Source organism: Plectropomus leopardus, chromosome 23, assembly GCF_008729295.1.
Source record: "Plectropomus leopardus isolate mb chromosome 23, YSFRI_Pleo_2.0, whole genome shotgun sequence".
In the NCBI taxonomy this organism is placed as follows: Eukaryota; Metazoa; Chordata; class Actinopteri; order Perciformes; family Serranidae; genus Plectropomus; species Plectropomus leopardus.
In genome coordinates this window covers 1932103-1946500 of record NC_056485.1, presented here as the reverse complement: position 1 = coordinate 1946500, position 14398 = coordinate 1932103, and the positions used below count along the sequence as shown (strand labels likewise).

General features: G+C 37.6%; 1 protein-coding gene across 1 annotated transcript in view; it reads right to left on the bottom strand.

Annotated features, from left to right (window-relative positions):
- Nucleotides 1-12925: 12925 nt before the first annotated feature.
- The window catches only part of LOC121962186 (disintegrin and metalloproteinase domain-containing protein 33-like), a 267844-nt gene continuing 266371 nt past the window's right edge, over nucleotides 12926-14398 (bottom strand). The window contains 1 exon segment of the mRNA XM_042512400.1: nucleotides 12926-13059. Coding sequence (XP_042368334.1) covers nucleotides 13008-13059 — 52 coding nt within the window. The 3' untranslated portion in view covers nucleotides 12926-13007.

Genomic DNA, 14398 nt, shown 5'->3' with positions numbered 1-14398 from the left:
GCCATAAAAAATGTCCATCACAAGTTTTCAGAGCCCATGTTGATGTCTTTACGTTGCTTGTTTTTATTCATATAAGGTCATGCAGTTAATAAAAGACAATCTATTCAAAGCCAAATATTCACATTTTAAAAGCTGGGACCCACAATTTTAGACATCTAAGCCTGAAAGGTTACTCAAACCTGCAAGTTTTTTTGACTTGCGGGCAGCAGAAACTCATTGTGAACACGATTCATCACAAGTCATGTTGCTGCTCTGCAGTGGACTTCCACATCTACATATTACCCTTTAGGTATCCTTCTGTGTCTGCTCTTAACATTCTGCGATGCTGTTCCCGTGATGTCAACACAGTCACATGGCATGATGACACTATATGTGGTTATGTTTAAGCAACAACAGCACGCACTGGGACATCAACAAACGCACATGCTGGCAAGGACGGTTAGGATTTGGGAAAGGAGGCCCATGGTAAGGTTTAGAATAAAAACATCACATTTCGATGGGAGGCAAACACCAGACTCTTGCAAGAAAGTCCGGGGTTTGTTGGACCCATCCATCCTTTAGGGACCTTTGTGCTCCTTATATAGCATTGTTACTGGCAGTATTTCAAGATGAAGAAAATATCATAGAAGATCCTATCACCGAATATTAGAAGAAAATATCCACATATTGCTCCAGCAATGATGCTCCTTATATTACGTCATTACAGGCAGCATTTTTAACCAGACGCTTGTCATTATGGGGCACTGAATGTAGATTGCTGAGGGAAGAATTACAAAGTAACCATTTAAGCATAAGGCTGTAACATTAAATGTGAAATAAAGTGAAGGGGTCTAAATAATTTGGGTATGTACTTTGGCTAAATATATCCTCCCTTAGGCAGAAGAGGTATTCTTCTGGAGCAGCTACTTGCTTTTTCTATGGTGTCGGCAGCTTGACCAATTCCATTCAGTGTACATGGACTCTGTACATAATTAATCACATACTCATCTCCCTCATCACTCTGACTGAGCCCGAACAAGGCTCAACTTTAATGAAATTCACACTAAACAAATGAGTGGAGGACCAGGATGAGCACTGGCAGACAGGCGTTCCAGCATGTGAGTAAAAGAAATTAAATCACGTTTAATTACAATAACTTCTGAAACATACCTCTTCAGAGAACAACACTGCATATATTATGCTACAAATTAATGCCCCACTTCCTTTACGAACAGTCACCTAATTAACTAAAGTTACAAAGTTTAGGCAAGTTAAGTTACTGTGGTTAGGTTTAAGAAAGGAAACATGGTAGGACGTGCCTTATAATGATTAAAAATTCACTCAGAGTTCACATGGTTCCAAAAACACACTTGAGGGAAATGTCCCGGGAGAAAGTCTACACTTTTGTAGTCCATCATGGAATTGATCACATGATTGCATCCATTCAAGGGTTCATACGATATGTGCGAAATTTGGTGCATTGCTTTTCGTAGGAAACCTTTATGAATACAGCCTGAAGAAGAGCAGTTCCTCTAATGTGTACTTGAGGTTGGCTCCAAAAGTGAGTCAGTCCCTATAGAGCTCTCATGTTGCCCAATGCCCAATGTTATTTTAGCACTATTTCAAAGGAATCTCACCTAAATTCTAAAAGCTTATATTTGAAGCAGGTAAAGTTGCAATTTGATAAGTTACCTTACTCTATTAAGACAAGTCTCTAGATGTCATTTTCAGATGGAAATAACTTTGTGTACTTTATTATTTTGTCTTTTCTGACTGCTCTGCTGAGGTGGGCAAAAAAAACCTAACAACCTGGCTTGAAATTTAGGGAGCTCCAAAACAACAATAAAAAATCATACTAAATTATTAAAAAGCTAGGGAAAAACTTGTGACACTATATTTATCATATATGTATATCTATAAATTTACATTATCATTAATTACCTTTTTTTTTTTTTAGCTGTTTTTCTTTTTAAACCTCTTCAAAATCTTTTTTTTGGGTTAGGGTTAGGGTTGCTAACCCTATCCCTTTTTTTTTAAAATATTTGTGCATTTAATTTGTAATTTTCTTGTATATAAGTTGCCCACTTTTAAAAGAAATCAAGCCATTTGTTCAGATTTCAAAGGGCTGATCTTATTTTAATCACAGACCTCATTTTAGACATCTAACCAAAAACATCCCCCCAAAAAACCCCATTGACTTCAAGATAAGGGAAACAAAAATGCTAAATTAATTTCCAGGTTTTACGAGCTAATTCTTGTGGAGCTCTATTTGAATACAGAATCCAAAAAACATAATTCTTTTTTTTTTTGTAACTGTGAAAATGATGATGACGTTACCTTAAAGAAACTAGCATAAAGATGCTAGCTTAAAGGAGCTACCTTAAAGAAGCTAGCTTAACACTAGAACCAACAACGTTTCACTACCCCTAGAACCGCTGAGGTGGATCATTTTGACCCCCTAAATGTAGTTTGAATTAGTGTATGTATGATAGAGGCCTGTCGTTATATGTATCAATGGTAGATATGCTCTTTGGGTTGAGTTGTAGATATTTGAAGTTGAGATGCAGGATTAGCTACCTGTCATCATAACCCTGGGCCTTTTTTGGGCTGGCGGCTCCTTGTCCCCAGATTTCACATCAGGGAAAAATGGTGGGCCATATATTTCATTTGATTCTTCCTCCGTATATCTCCCCCATCTGATTCCTCTTCATTTATGGCTGATAGTTTTGCCAGAGCTTCTTCTACATTGATCTGCCGTCTGTCTGTCCATGTTTATTCACAAAACCTCTGATCTCCAATCTATAGCTATCTTGTATGTGACAAACAAAACTCAAAACAATGTCACTTATAGGCGTCCGTGCCACTGGTCTGGTTGCCATTGTGGACAGCTGATAGTTGATGGTTAGCTGTCTGTAAGCACTGACAGCTTAGCGTTGTGTGGCTGGTTCAACAGCAGTTGTCACAGCGACCCACCACAGCTGTTTCCGGGGGGGGGGGGTCAAACAGTGTGGCGGTGTGCAAATGCTGTACAAGTCCCACGACCCCTGAAATTTAGATGAGGCAATTTTAGGCAAAGTCGGGATGTGAGAAATATAGGAGTTTTATTTTAACAAAGTTACATGCATTTGAAAATGTAAGTGAGTAAAAATGACCCACCTTGCCGGTTCTAGTGTTGAAGGAGCTACCTTAAAGAAGCTAGCTTAAAGGAGCCAGCGACACAGCAGCTAGCTACTCAAAAAGCATGTCGGCTATCATATCCTGCCTCTACTGTAGGAGCTCAGGAGGCAACTGGCTTCTGTTTTCATAAACCCCTCACTTCATATCTGAGACTTATTAACTGACAGCTAGCCTTAACGTATTTATTCACCCCCTCAGGCCTGTGGCTGCACACAGCTGATGTATAGATAGTGGATCTGGAAAAACTTGGCTCTTTTCATTTAGATCACGTCTGCAGTCTGGCGCAGAATTCACCCCACAGGTTTGTTTGGGCGCTGGGTGTCCCAGTAATGGGCAAGAAAAACGTCTACATCAATATATCTCCCCAAGAGGCCACTGCTCCTTGCTGTCCGATAGCGTTCCACTCGAACCATGGAGTCTCCAAATACATTAGTCTCCGGGGAGAAGAGCTGCCTCTCTCAGATATCTCATTTCCAAGCGAGTGGAATCCATTAAGGGCAGGTGAGAGAGGAGACCACCCATGATGGAAAGCCTTCATACTTGCGCATCAGACAGGAACTGTAAGATCATCATGACACCGCAGAGAGACAAAATAAATCTGATTGTTATCTACAAGAACCCTGGCACTGTGACATGGAAGGAGGACTGACTCAGAAAAGGAGGTATTTTCCAGCCTTTAATCCAACCATAATTATTGATCCTCAAGCCAATTTGTGCAGTGTCTTTTAAAAACATGGGAAAAAAAGCAATGAGGAACTTTGTGAGAAATGTTCCACAAAATACAAGAATTTGGTTGAATAAGATAATTATTTTAGGAAAATAAAGGGACAAATGTCTCGGAAAGAAAGACTAAAGCTAGGGAAAACTATATTTATAATTATATAATTTTCATTTTTGTTTCAAAATGATGATAATTTTTAACCACTTTTTCTTCCAGGTAATGTCCTTTTTAAACAACAGCCCTAATCATAATTATGAAATAATTATTAATCTTCTAAATTGTAACCCTTTAAATGCCAGTTTCTTGTCATGCACATGCATCACATGCATCTTTTACATAGTTTAAAAATGTTTACAAAATTGCAGCAGCACAGCAACAGAAGCACTCTCTGTTTAGACACCAGCGATTCAATTATTCTAGCTGACACAATAAGATTATAGCATGAAATTTTGGACCTATGTAAATAATTTCTGACAAAATGGAAAAAGGGCTAATGGATTTATGTGCATGAAATTAAATCTATGGAAAGATTTCACTTGAATAGCAAAGTCTTTTTCATTTCACTTTAATTGTATGGAGATGGGTTTAACACAGTAAAAAAAGTGTTCCTGTCCAGGTAGTTGTTTAGCTCATTATCAGTTTTAGTTCTGTATTTGATGGCAGGATTCATTACTATTTGAAGTAGTACTGATTTTATTAAAGACTATATGATTCTTATTTTACCTTTATCATCATTTCATGTTTCTCTGTAGATTGACATTGATGTCATTTAACTTGAGCATGATTCAACTTTGGCAAACTACCTTCCATCGTATGGGAGATGAGACAGAATTGCAATTTTCAACTTTTGCAGAAAACAACAGCCTGTCTCAAAGTGGAAACTAGGTCTTCTTGAAAAGCTTAGGGAGAAAATGAAAATAAGAAAGGAAAAGAAACAAAGTGAAGAGGAGCCTCAAAGCTCTAAACATGGTCCCAAACGAATGCATACTACACAGACTATTGAAATAGAATGGTTACACAGAGAGCACAATGAAACTAAGCAGGTCAGAGCAAAACAAGGAGGGGGCACTAGGAAAGTTGCTATGGATATCAGTGCTGGATATCATGACATCTTGAAAGAGGGGAAGAATCTTTTTTTGCCAGAGGATTTTTCAAGTAAAACCCACAAATCAGACTTAACATTTGATGTGTGGAATTCGAAACAAAACTCATTCACGGATGTTTCAGTTGGCACCATATATGGCACTGTTAAACTGCCAAAACTTAGGTTCTACATCGCCACTCAGGTGAAAATGACCCTTACTCTGAGTCTGAACTCAAAGATAACAGTCTTAGTGTTGAGGACCAGAATGAAGTTATTGAAGTTTCTGACAGCCAGTCTCCATCTCAGTCATGCATTTACCCAGATACAGACCAAGAACAGGACCACATATTCTTGCAACACCAAATTGTCCCAGATTGCTCAGAAACTGCAAATGCTCCTGTCGCAGCAGAAGTGTTCTCAGAGGTCCATCTTTTTTTTGCCTGAGATATTACAGGAAGAGACAGTTGTTCTTCAAGAGTATGCAACTGTAGAAAGCGTCACATATGATTACTCTGACCCTGAAATTACATTTTGCCCACACGCACGAGACTGACTTTTATCTAGATGAAACATTGATTTTTCAGCCTGAAACACCTGAAAATGCACATTTATCAAAAGTCATAATGATACACCATGGAAATTTTTTCGGTGATCTGATTGAAGCGTTTTTTCTGACCCAGAGTCTCTGACCAGACCACTGGAACTGAGGCGATTGCTACCAGATAACTCTGAGGAAGCTGGAAGAGGGTCAGGTGTTCACAGAGACATCGACAGTGCATTTTGGCAAGACTGCTGCACGCTTGGTACAACAATGAAAGTGCCCTTTATCAGGCATGATTTCAAGGCTGACACCTGGAAAGCAGAATTTTCTTGAGAGGATATAAAGATTATCAGTATTTCCCCATCAAGCTTGCACCCCCTTTCATTGAGGAGATGTTATTTGGAGCAGTGTACAGCAACCTGATGGAAGTCTTTCTTCAGTACATAAGCTGTCAAGAGCGAGAAGTCCTGAAGCAGGCTTTACAAGACTTCACCTCTGCTGAGCCTGATGACCTTTTGGAGGTACTCAGCAACTACGACTGTAGAAAAAAGACCCTCAGCAGAAAATCTTCCAGCAATTCTGCAAGAAATTTCCCACAAAGAACTTGTGCAAAGCCAGAAATGAATCTAGATTATCAAAAACTGAAAAAGATGTACAGTGACCTCAAACCAACAACAAAGAAGGTGTCAAGGCTGTTGAAGTTCCCAGAAGATATAGAGAGTCCAGCAAAAAAAAAATTTAAACATCATCTCAGAAGATTTATCGGCAGACAGATGAAGCAAAACTTGGGAAATTTTTCAGGTTTTGCACAAGATCTGATTTGATCGTGTCAGACAGTGTCACTGTTGAGTTCATAGAAATGTCTGATTTCACAAGACGGCCGACTGGACGGATATGCGATGATCCTACAGTTTCCTGACTGGTATGAGAAGTTTCCAGTCTTGTCTGTGCTGAATCAATGACATCCTTGAGAGTAGCATCTGGGTGATGGATATTGTGTAATCTGATGTGTTCCTCAACCACTGTTGCCTTTCTGCTGCAAAACCAATATTTCTGCAATGAAAAGGACCATAACACTACTTGCATGACACACTAAAAATACTGCAGTTACTTTTACATTCCACATGTTTTATACACTGTTTTTCATTACATGATCTGCATTCAAGCAGTATGAACAGATTAATTTGCAAAGTCAGATGTAAAACAACTCAGTGCAGAATGTTAGATGTTCAGGTTTTATGCCACTTAACTGTATTTTCACTACTACTTAAGTACTTCACTGATAATGGAATGTCTTTATGTTTGGACATTTTGAAGCTAAGGTTTCTTACAAATAGGTAGTGAAAATCAATATGGGCGAAATGCTCAAATATTTCTGAATGTTCACATTCATTGTAGTGTGCCATGTTACCCCATAAATACATGTTCAGCACTTTACTGTGAATTTCCAATCATGTTCTCATTTGTGCAATAAGCAGCTACTGCAAGATATATATGATTTGTTCTTTCAAAGATGTTGAAGGTCAACACTTGACTTCAGATAGTTTATAAAAAATGTAATTTTTTTTTGTACCACATAAGGCACAATATATCGCACAAAGGGTAACATGCATGTTAAAAAAATAGCCAATCAAGTATTATTGTCCTGTGAAGGCTCTATGGGTTAATTTTTATAAAACATGTGCTAAACTATGTTCATAATTTGTTAATTGTCTTTTGAAAATATCAATTAAGGAAAATAACCAATCACTTCAGTCCTACAGGTCAATTTCATAATTTGTCTACAGTTTCACTGGTGAACAGTAATGTGTAAAAGGTTATACCTGTAGGGATTCAGGCACCATTTTCAGATAGTGTGAAATGAATATGTACATTGTGTCATCCCCAAAACAACCTTTAATGATGCAGAATATTTATCCGATTGTACATTTATTTTCTTCATTTGACACCTTTTCATAGCATAATGTTTATCACTGGAACAAAAGTAAGGCCTTGATAACTTACACAAAGTCTGGTTGATGATAAATCAGCCTCTGACTCGCCTGACTACAACCAAAGACTGTCAATGAAAATATTTTAAAATTACAAGAGTCTCTTTAGAGGTATTGGAGTACAAGATAATAACTTCAATGGTGACAAATTTTTTACTCATTAAATTGTCTTTTTTACAACTGTCAACAAATGTCACTTTTGTCTTTACTACAGGGAAAATTTGTTTTAGAGAAAACATCACACACCAGATACATTATTAAAGACTCATGAAATGCCATTCACACCAAATGCATGGGCCCTTATAAGCTGCAAGCAGGCTGCATATTTTCCTCTTCAAACACACCCTTTGCTGTGTAAAACTGACCTTGTACATCATTACACTTTCATGACCACTTTCATGTAGCTGTATATTCAATTTTGCTGTAACATGTTGTCATTTAAAGGAATAAATACATAATTTGTACGAAAAATCTTTTTTGCGTCCAGTTTTGCAATTGGATGCAAGGTGTTACAATTACAGCTTGAATCTCCAGTCGCCAGAGAAGTACTTCCAGCTCCTGACACTATGTTTTGTCTAACAAATTAATAGTAAATACTGGCTTAGAAGCTAAAACCCCACAACAAAAGTGGTGGAGTGCCAAATCAATGACAACGTGTAGGAAAAGTTTTCTTGGCCAGTATAGTCACTCTGAGGAATTTATGCTTTGTTTACACTGATATTATTTGATACAATTACTGACTGTAGTTGAATTTTTCTTTTATTGTGTGTCCTGTGTGAGCCTAAATATAATCAGGAAATCAGCACAAAAACGTCTTGCACATGCACAAAAACGTTGCAGTGCAGGGCCCCAAAAGAAGACAGTGTCTGATGAAGGGCAGCAGTGCTCAAAATATCACCACTTTGGTGCAAAGAATTGCTTGGACTTTTGAAGCCCTGCAATAAGTAAGATGCTTTTCTGTTCATTTCATGTTGTTTCTTTTAACTTAGACGCTGCTCACTTTGTTTTAGATGTGTGTGTTACAGACTTTTCTCCGAAATATAATCTACATAAATGATTCTCCTTTGTGCATGAGACTTGTCAACAGATACTTTGACATATTTCAGTTCTTAGTAAGGTGTACAGTTCAGCAGCAGAAAATGCATCCCAACCTTTTTTCCTGCATAAGAAGGCAGCAGAGATCAAACAGAGTTTCATCACAAGGATATTGGCCTTTGTTTGTGCACTCCTCCTTACAAAGTGCCAACTGATGCATATCTAGTGTCTTGCCATACATCCCTGAAGGGTGTACATCGAAATAGGGCTCGTATCTTGTGTGAATTCCAGGTTTTCACAACATTGTCAAGCTCATCCTGCACCCTGAAAAACAAATAACAAACAAACAATTACGCTTAATCTAAAATAATTCAACAAACCATGGGCTTTACATACAAGTATATGTGGAGTGTCATGTTGGTTTTGCTGTTAGAGGAATGGCTGTTCATTCATGTTTGATAATAATAATAATAATAATAATAATAATAATAATCATATAATAATAATAAGAAGAATAAGAATAAGAATAAGAATAGGAATAATAAGAATCATAAGAATAAGTATAAGAATAAGAATGAGAATGATGTAATCAGGGTGCTCATTTTATATCCCTTCATAATAATATCAAAAGAATCTTTTCTGTTTCCTGAGATATGTCCAGTATTTATTCTGGGACTATGGGACACAAAACACAGAGCTATTCAAGTGACGTAGACTTAAAAATACCTTGATTTTGGTACCAAGTACAAGTACAAAACTTGAGTAAAGTTCTCAGTTACTTCGCACCACTGTGTATAATACTGTTACAGGACCAGGAAAAACATTTTAACATCTCATTTTCCTATTCATTTTTCTCCACAATGTTTTGATCAAAATTGCATGTGATTTTATGTTTAAATTAGTGCAAGTGAATGGGTGGGTGGGGGAGCAAGGTTATTGAGTTTTCAGCCAAGCTTACCTGAATAAGGTTCATGAAGCAGAACTGGATTATGCTTCTATCCAGGAAATCACCAGAGAAGTGACCATCATCTTGGAGGGTTTTGAAAACTGTGTGCCTTGTTTTCTCAAGATTCCCCACCATGACTCCATGTGCTGGTTTGCGGTGCTGCATACATAGATGAAACTTTGGGCTTCGGCAAAGCCATTTGTATGGTTGCTGCTCAAAAAGACGAGCATGTTTTCAATGTGTCTGTTTTCTGTGCCTCTGTCAGCACATAGTCGCTCTGGGCATCCCCCCAGACGCTGAATAGTTGTTATGAAGTAGTTTGCAATCACTTTTGGGTCGCTGTTTGTTGTATGGGCCTCCGTCCACAGGACAAAACTACTAAAACCATCTACACATCCATTGATGGCAATTCCCAATGGCTTAAGCTTGTCATACGAATCCATATGCCACAGTGAGTTGGGGCCTTTGTTGCGGTAGTGTCTGCACCTCAGGCTCGTCTGAGCTCCACACCTTCAGGATCAAAGAACTTGATCAACTGTCTTACTGTGTCTTGTGAGACAACATACCCCGCCTGAATTGCATGCAGGTGTAACCATCTGTATCCATGCAGTTGTCCACTACCGGCTAGTTCAGCTTGCACAAATACGGCCACCTCTTCCAAGCTTGACTGGTTTTTCCTTCTGAACAGATGGAGTTTTTGGTAAATTCAAAGTCCTTATAGAGACTAAAACACCATGTTTATGAGCTAAAAGATAAAGAATCTCTTTGTTGTTAAACCTAATTTGGAAGTATAATTCAACGTATTCATCAACACACGGCATTTTGTGGACGGTCACCATCTGCTGTTTGTTGTCGTATGGCTTGACTTTATTTTCAAACCTTCGACTTTAAACTTTGATTTAAATTTTGTTCTCGAAATTTCGACTTTTATCACGAAATTGTATTTCGACTTTAATCTCAAAATTATATTTCTACTTTATTCTTGCAATTTCGACTTTAATGTTGTCATTTTGACTTTAATCTCGAAATTATATTTCGACTTTATTCTCGAAGTTTCAACTTTAATCTCGAAATTATATTACAACTTTATTTTATACGACAATTTGACGTTTCTCTTGGAATCTCGACTTTATTATTTCTCGTCATTTCGACTTTAATCTCGATTTGCCCAAAATTATTTTCTTCATCATAAATGGCCCTAATCTGCTTTCGTATCACTCTCATATTGTCCTGCACACAAAATGTGCTTTTCAAAATCAGGCTCAAAAACGACTGTACATTGATATGATTTTCTCCTTTCATTAAGTTTCTTTTTAAGCAGTGTTAAACCTTTTAATGTCAGGCTTTTGTCATGATGTCACTTGATAGAAAAAAAACATAAAAATAATTTACAATATATTACTTGCAAATTAGTTTTTTTTTTGATTACAGCCTGGGATATATCAATGATTTGCAGCAATATTGATTGTTACAGTGCACCTGTGGAAAAATCTGCACCTAGAGTTCAGAAACACGGCGTATGTCTCATGATGTGATATAAAGTTAGTAACTGCCGTACTTACTTGAAGCCAAAACACGATTTTTTTTTTTTTAAAACTTAACCACAGATTTTTTTTAAAAGCCTAAACTTCACCAATTCAATCTCAAAAACAAAGTGTTTTTACCTTCTGTGGTGTCTTGAGAGGTCCGGAGCTTTTCTCTTGGACTGCTAACGGCGCAGGAAATTAAGACAGTCAAATGTTGCATTTCAACCTCAATTCAGTGCACAAGTGTCTTCTTTGACAGGTGAACTGAAATGTTGCAGACTGAGGTTAACCTGAACAAACAGATAATAAAGCAAAATTCTAATTCACTCTAATTTAGTCTTTTTGGTAAACTAAACCAAAAAAAGACTAACTAAATATGTTCTTTGTTTCAACTCAATCACCGTCTCCCTCAGCTCCTCTGCCGGGCCAGTCAGCGCCTCTGCTTCAGCTGGGCAGCAATCAGTGTCCTGACTGCCCTGCCTGCTCACTGTGGGTCTTGTAGTCTTTCACTGGATGCCATGACGGTTTGTAGTTCATTGTAGGCACCAAGCTAGTCTTCCTGGGGTCCAAGACTCCAATATAACAAAAACAAACTGTACTAAAAAATTAATAACAATAATAGTTATCAATTATATAATAAAACAAGTAAACAAATGAATAATAATAACAATAACACAAAAATACAACTACTTGAACAATAATAATAATAAAAGCATAATAATAATTAATTCACCAATCAATCAACCAATTCAAATAAAATAATGATAATAATTATTATTATCAAAAAATAATTAAAAAAAACCCCAAGTCTTATTCTTAACTATCTCATTCAAAAGTCAACTCACCTGTTCAAAGTGCTTTTAATGTCTCAATAATGTAATATGAATTTTATTGTTGTGTGTATTTCATAATGTTTTTTTTTTTCTTTTTTTGACTTTGTAAAGTTTTTTGAGTTTCTTGAGAAGTGCTCTATTAATAAAATGTATTATTATTATTATTATTGTTATTATAATAATAATATTATTATTATTAACATAAAACAACAGGTGACGCATTCAAGTGACCCTACGAAAAATGGGAAATCACAAGGGCTTGCTAGAAATAGCTCTAACAGCTATTGCTCATACATTTCTATTAAATATTGTTAAAATTAAATAAAAAAAACAACAAAATAAAGGAAACTTGATAGTTTTGTAAAAATATTTTATGTAACAATTCAAAAGTCATAACACTCAGCAAAAGACATTCAAATCAACATGAGCGCGAGTGGGGTGTGTCCTGCAAGTCCCGAGCATTGGTCAAATCCTCCACCATGTAAACAGTGTTGAAAAGAAGCTGCTGTGTGATTGGCTCTCCTTCCTCCTGATAGGCCACTGTATCTCCAGATTTGCATTTTTAGACATTCCTCATACAATACAATAAATTATAAAACCTTTAAAATATGGAGGAGTTGACTTGCGGCAAACTTAACGTGACATAAGAAGATTTCAAGCGTCCAGGACACACCCCAGGTATGAAGAGACCTCTTTGGCACAAAACATAAATCATATAACGGGACATAAATCAAACTGTAAACAAAACAACGGTCATTACAAAATGCATATTTTATACACAGACAGCATTAACTGTTAAAAAAAAAACAATAATCCTAAAAAAATCGATTTGGCAAATGTGACCGTCCCCCAGCGATAACACTTGTCTCAGTCTGCAAGGCCTCCGTGCAAAACCGCGTCTTTGTGGTTAATGTTAGAGCGCTGGGAGGAGGAGGAGGGTGGAGGGGCTCAAAAATTGAGAATGAGAGGGGAGGGGGGGGGTAGGTAAGGTTTCAGATTTAAGTCTGAACTGGTAAGAGTCCTCATTGTTCTTTCGTGTCTCAGGTTTTACCTTTGTGTTGGCCCTCCTCTGCTGTGTGCGACAGCTCTGTGGTTTACCAGCCAGAGTCTCTTTAGTGCAAATAGGCTGTCAGCGGCCACCTCCTCTGAGGGGGGAAGAGGGGGGAGGAGAAGGTCATTTTCTTGGTGGAGGCGAGGCTGTGTTTGGTTTGGCACCTGGGACCGGTCTGCAGGACGGACAAAAAAGAAGAGATTCTAGTTTAAGGTTAAACCCAAACAGTGAGCTGAATTTAGAATAAGACTGTACTGTGCAAAAAGTCTTAGGCCACCATAAATTTGTTCTTTTAGAAATTTAGAATTAGCACACACACACATATATATACATATACTGTATATACACCAGACTTGAACCTGCTTAGGTGTTCTGCTCATGCTCCATAGCGCCCGTGCCAGGCTTTGACCCATAAATCAAATAACTTAAATTCGAAGAAGAAAGCCAGAAAAAACAAAAGAAGAAGAAGGAGGTAAGAAAACAGAACAAGACAAAGGTTCGGTAAAGTAAAACGCAGCGTACTAAAAGTACAAAAATGTATTCATGTCGTCACCTTTTATTATGCAACCTTATTGCCGCTTGCTGACTTGTTTGGGATGTGATGTAATAGGTCAACCAGAAGCAGGTCCAATAGTAACTAACTGAAAGGGGGCATATCTCCACCTACCATGTCGGACATTCTTTCGTCAATAAATGGATTCTCCTCTGCTTCTTGTATACTGGGACAAGGACAGTAGTCCTATTAAATGGACTAATCAAACTATAATCATAGCTCCACTTAAGTATGCATGTAAACGTACTGATGGATTGTTGTATTGTACTTTTGGCACAAAACTAGCAGTTATAATATAAGAACAGGTATTATAAGCACACATAGCAGCTATCAGTAAGTGAGCTCCAAAGATATTGATTTTAAACCTGTTTTTCTTTCAGAGCACAGTCGAGCTTGCTTTGAAGACAAAGACAAGTTGAGCCGGGGATCTGTAAAGTCGGATACAACCTGCTTCTAACGCAGCTCCACCAGCAGCTGGTGGTAAGTGTGAAATCTGATCTTGCCAGGGAGAACCACATGTAGAGACAACTTGATCGATCTGCCAGATTATAGAAGGAGAGGAACCATAAACCCTAGAGAACAATCACCCTGAGGACTCCCTGCCTGACTTTACCACATTTACAGGTAAAGTGTATGGAACGAAAGCATCACTGCATCTGAAGAAAGCAAGTACCAGCCTTTAGAATGACGACCTGTCACTGATAAAAAATGAAAATTGATTGCAGATGAAGAAGCGAGTCAATGAATTGCATGGTTGGTAAACTCAGAGTGTTTATGTGCCCACAGCCACCCTGAAAACAAAACAGCATGAAATGAAAAGATAGGAATGCTGTGAGGCAGGTTTTCTTGCAGTTTTCACAGATAACACCCCCACTTTTAAAACATGGTTAAAATTCGCTGATACAAATAAAAACAACAGCTGCTTTACGAAAATTACATTACACTTTAGATAGTATCGAGA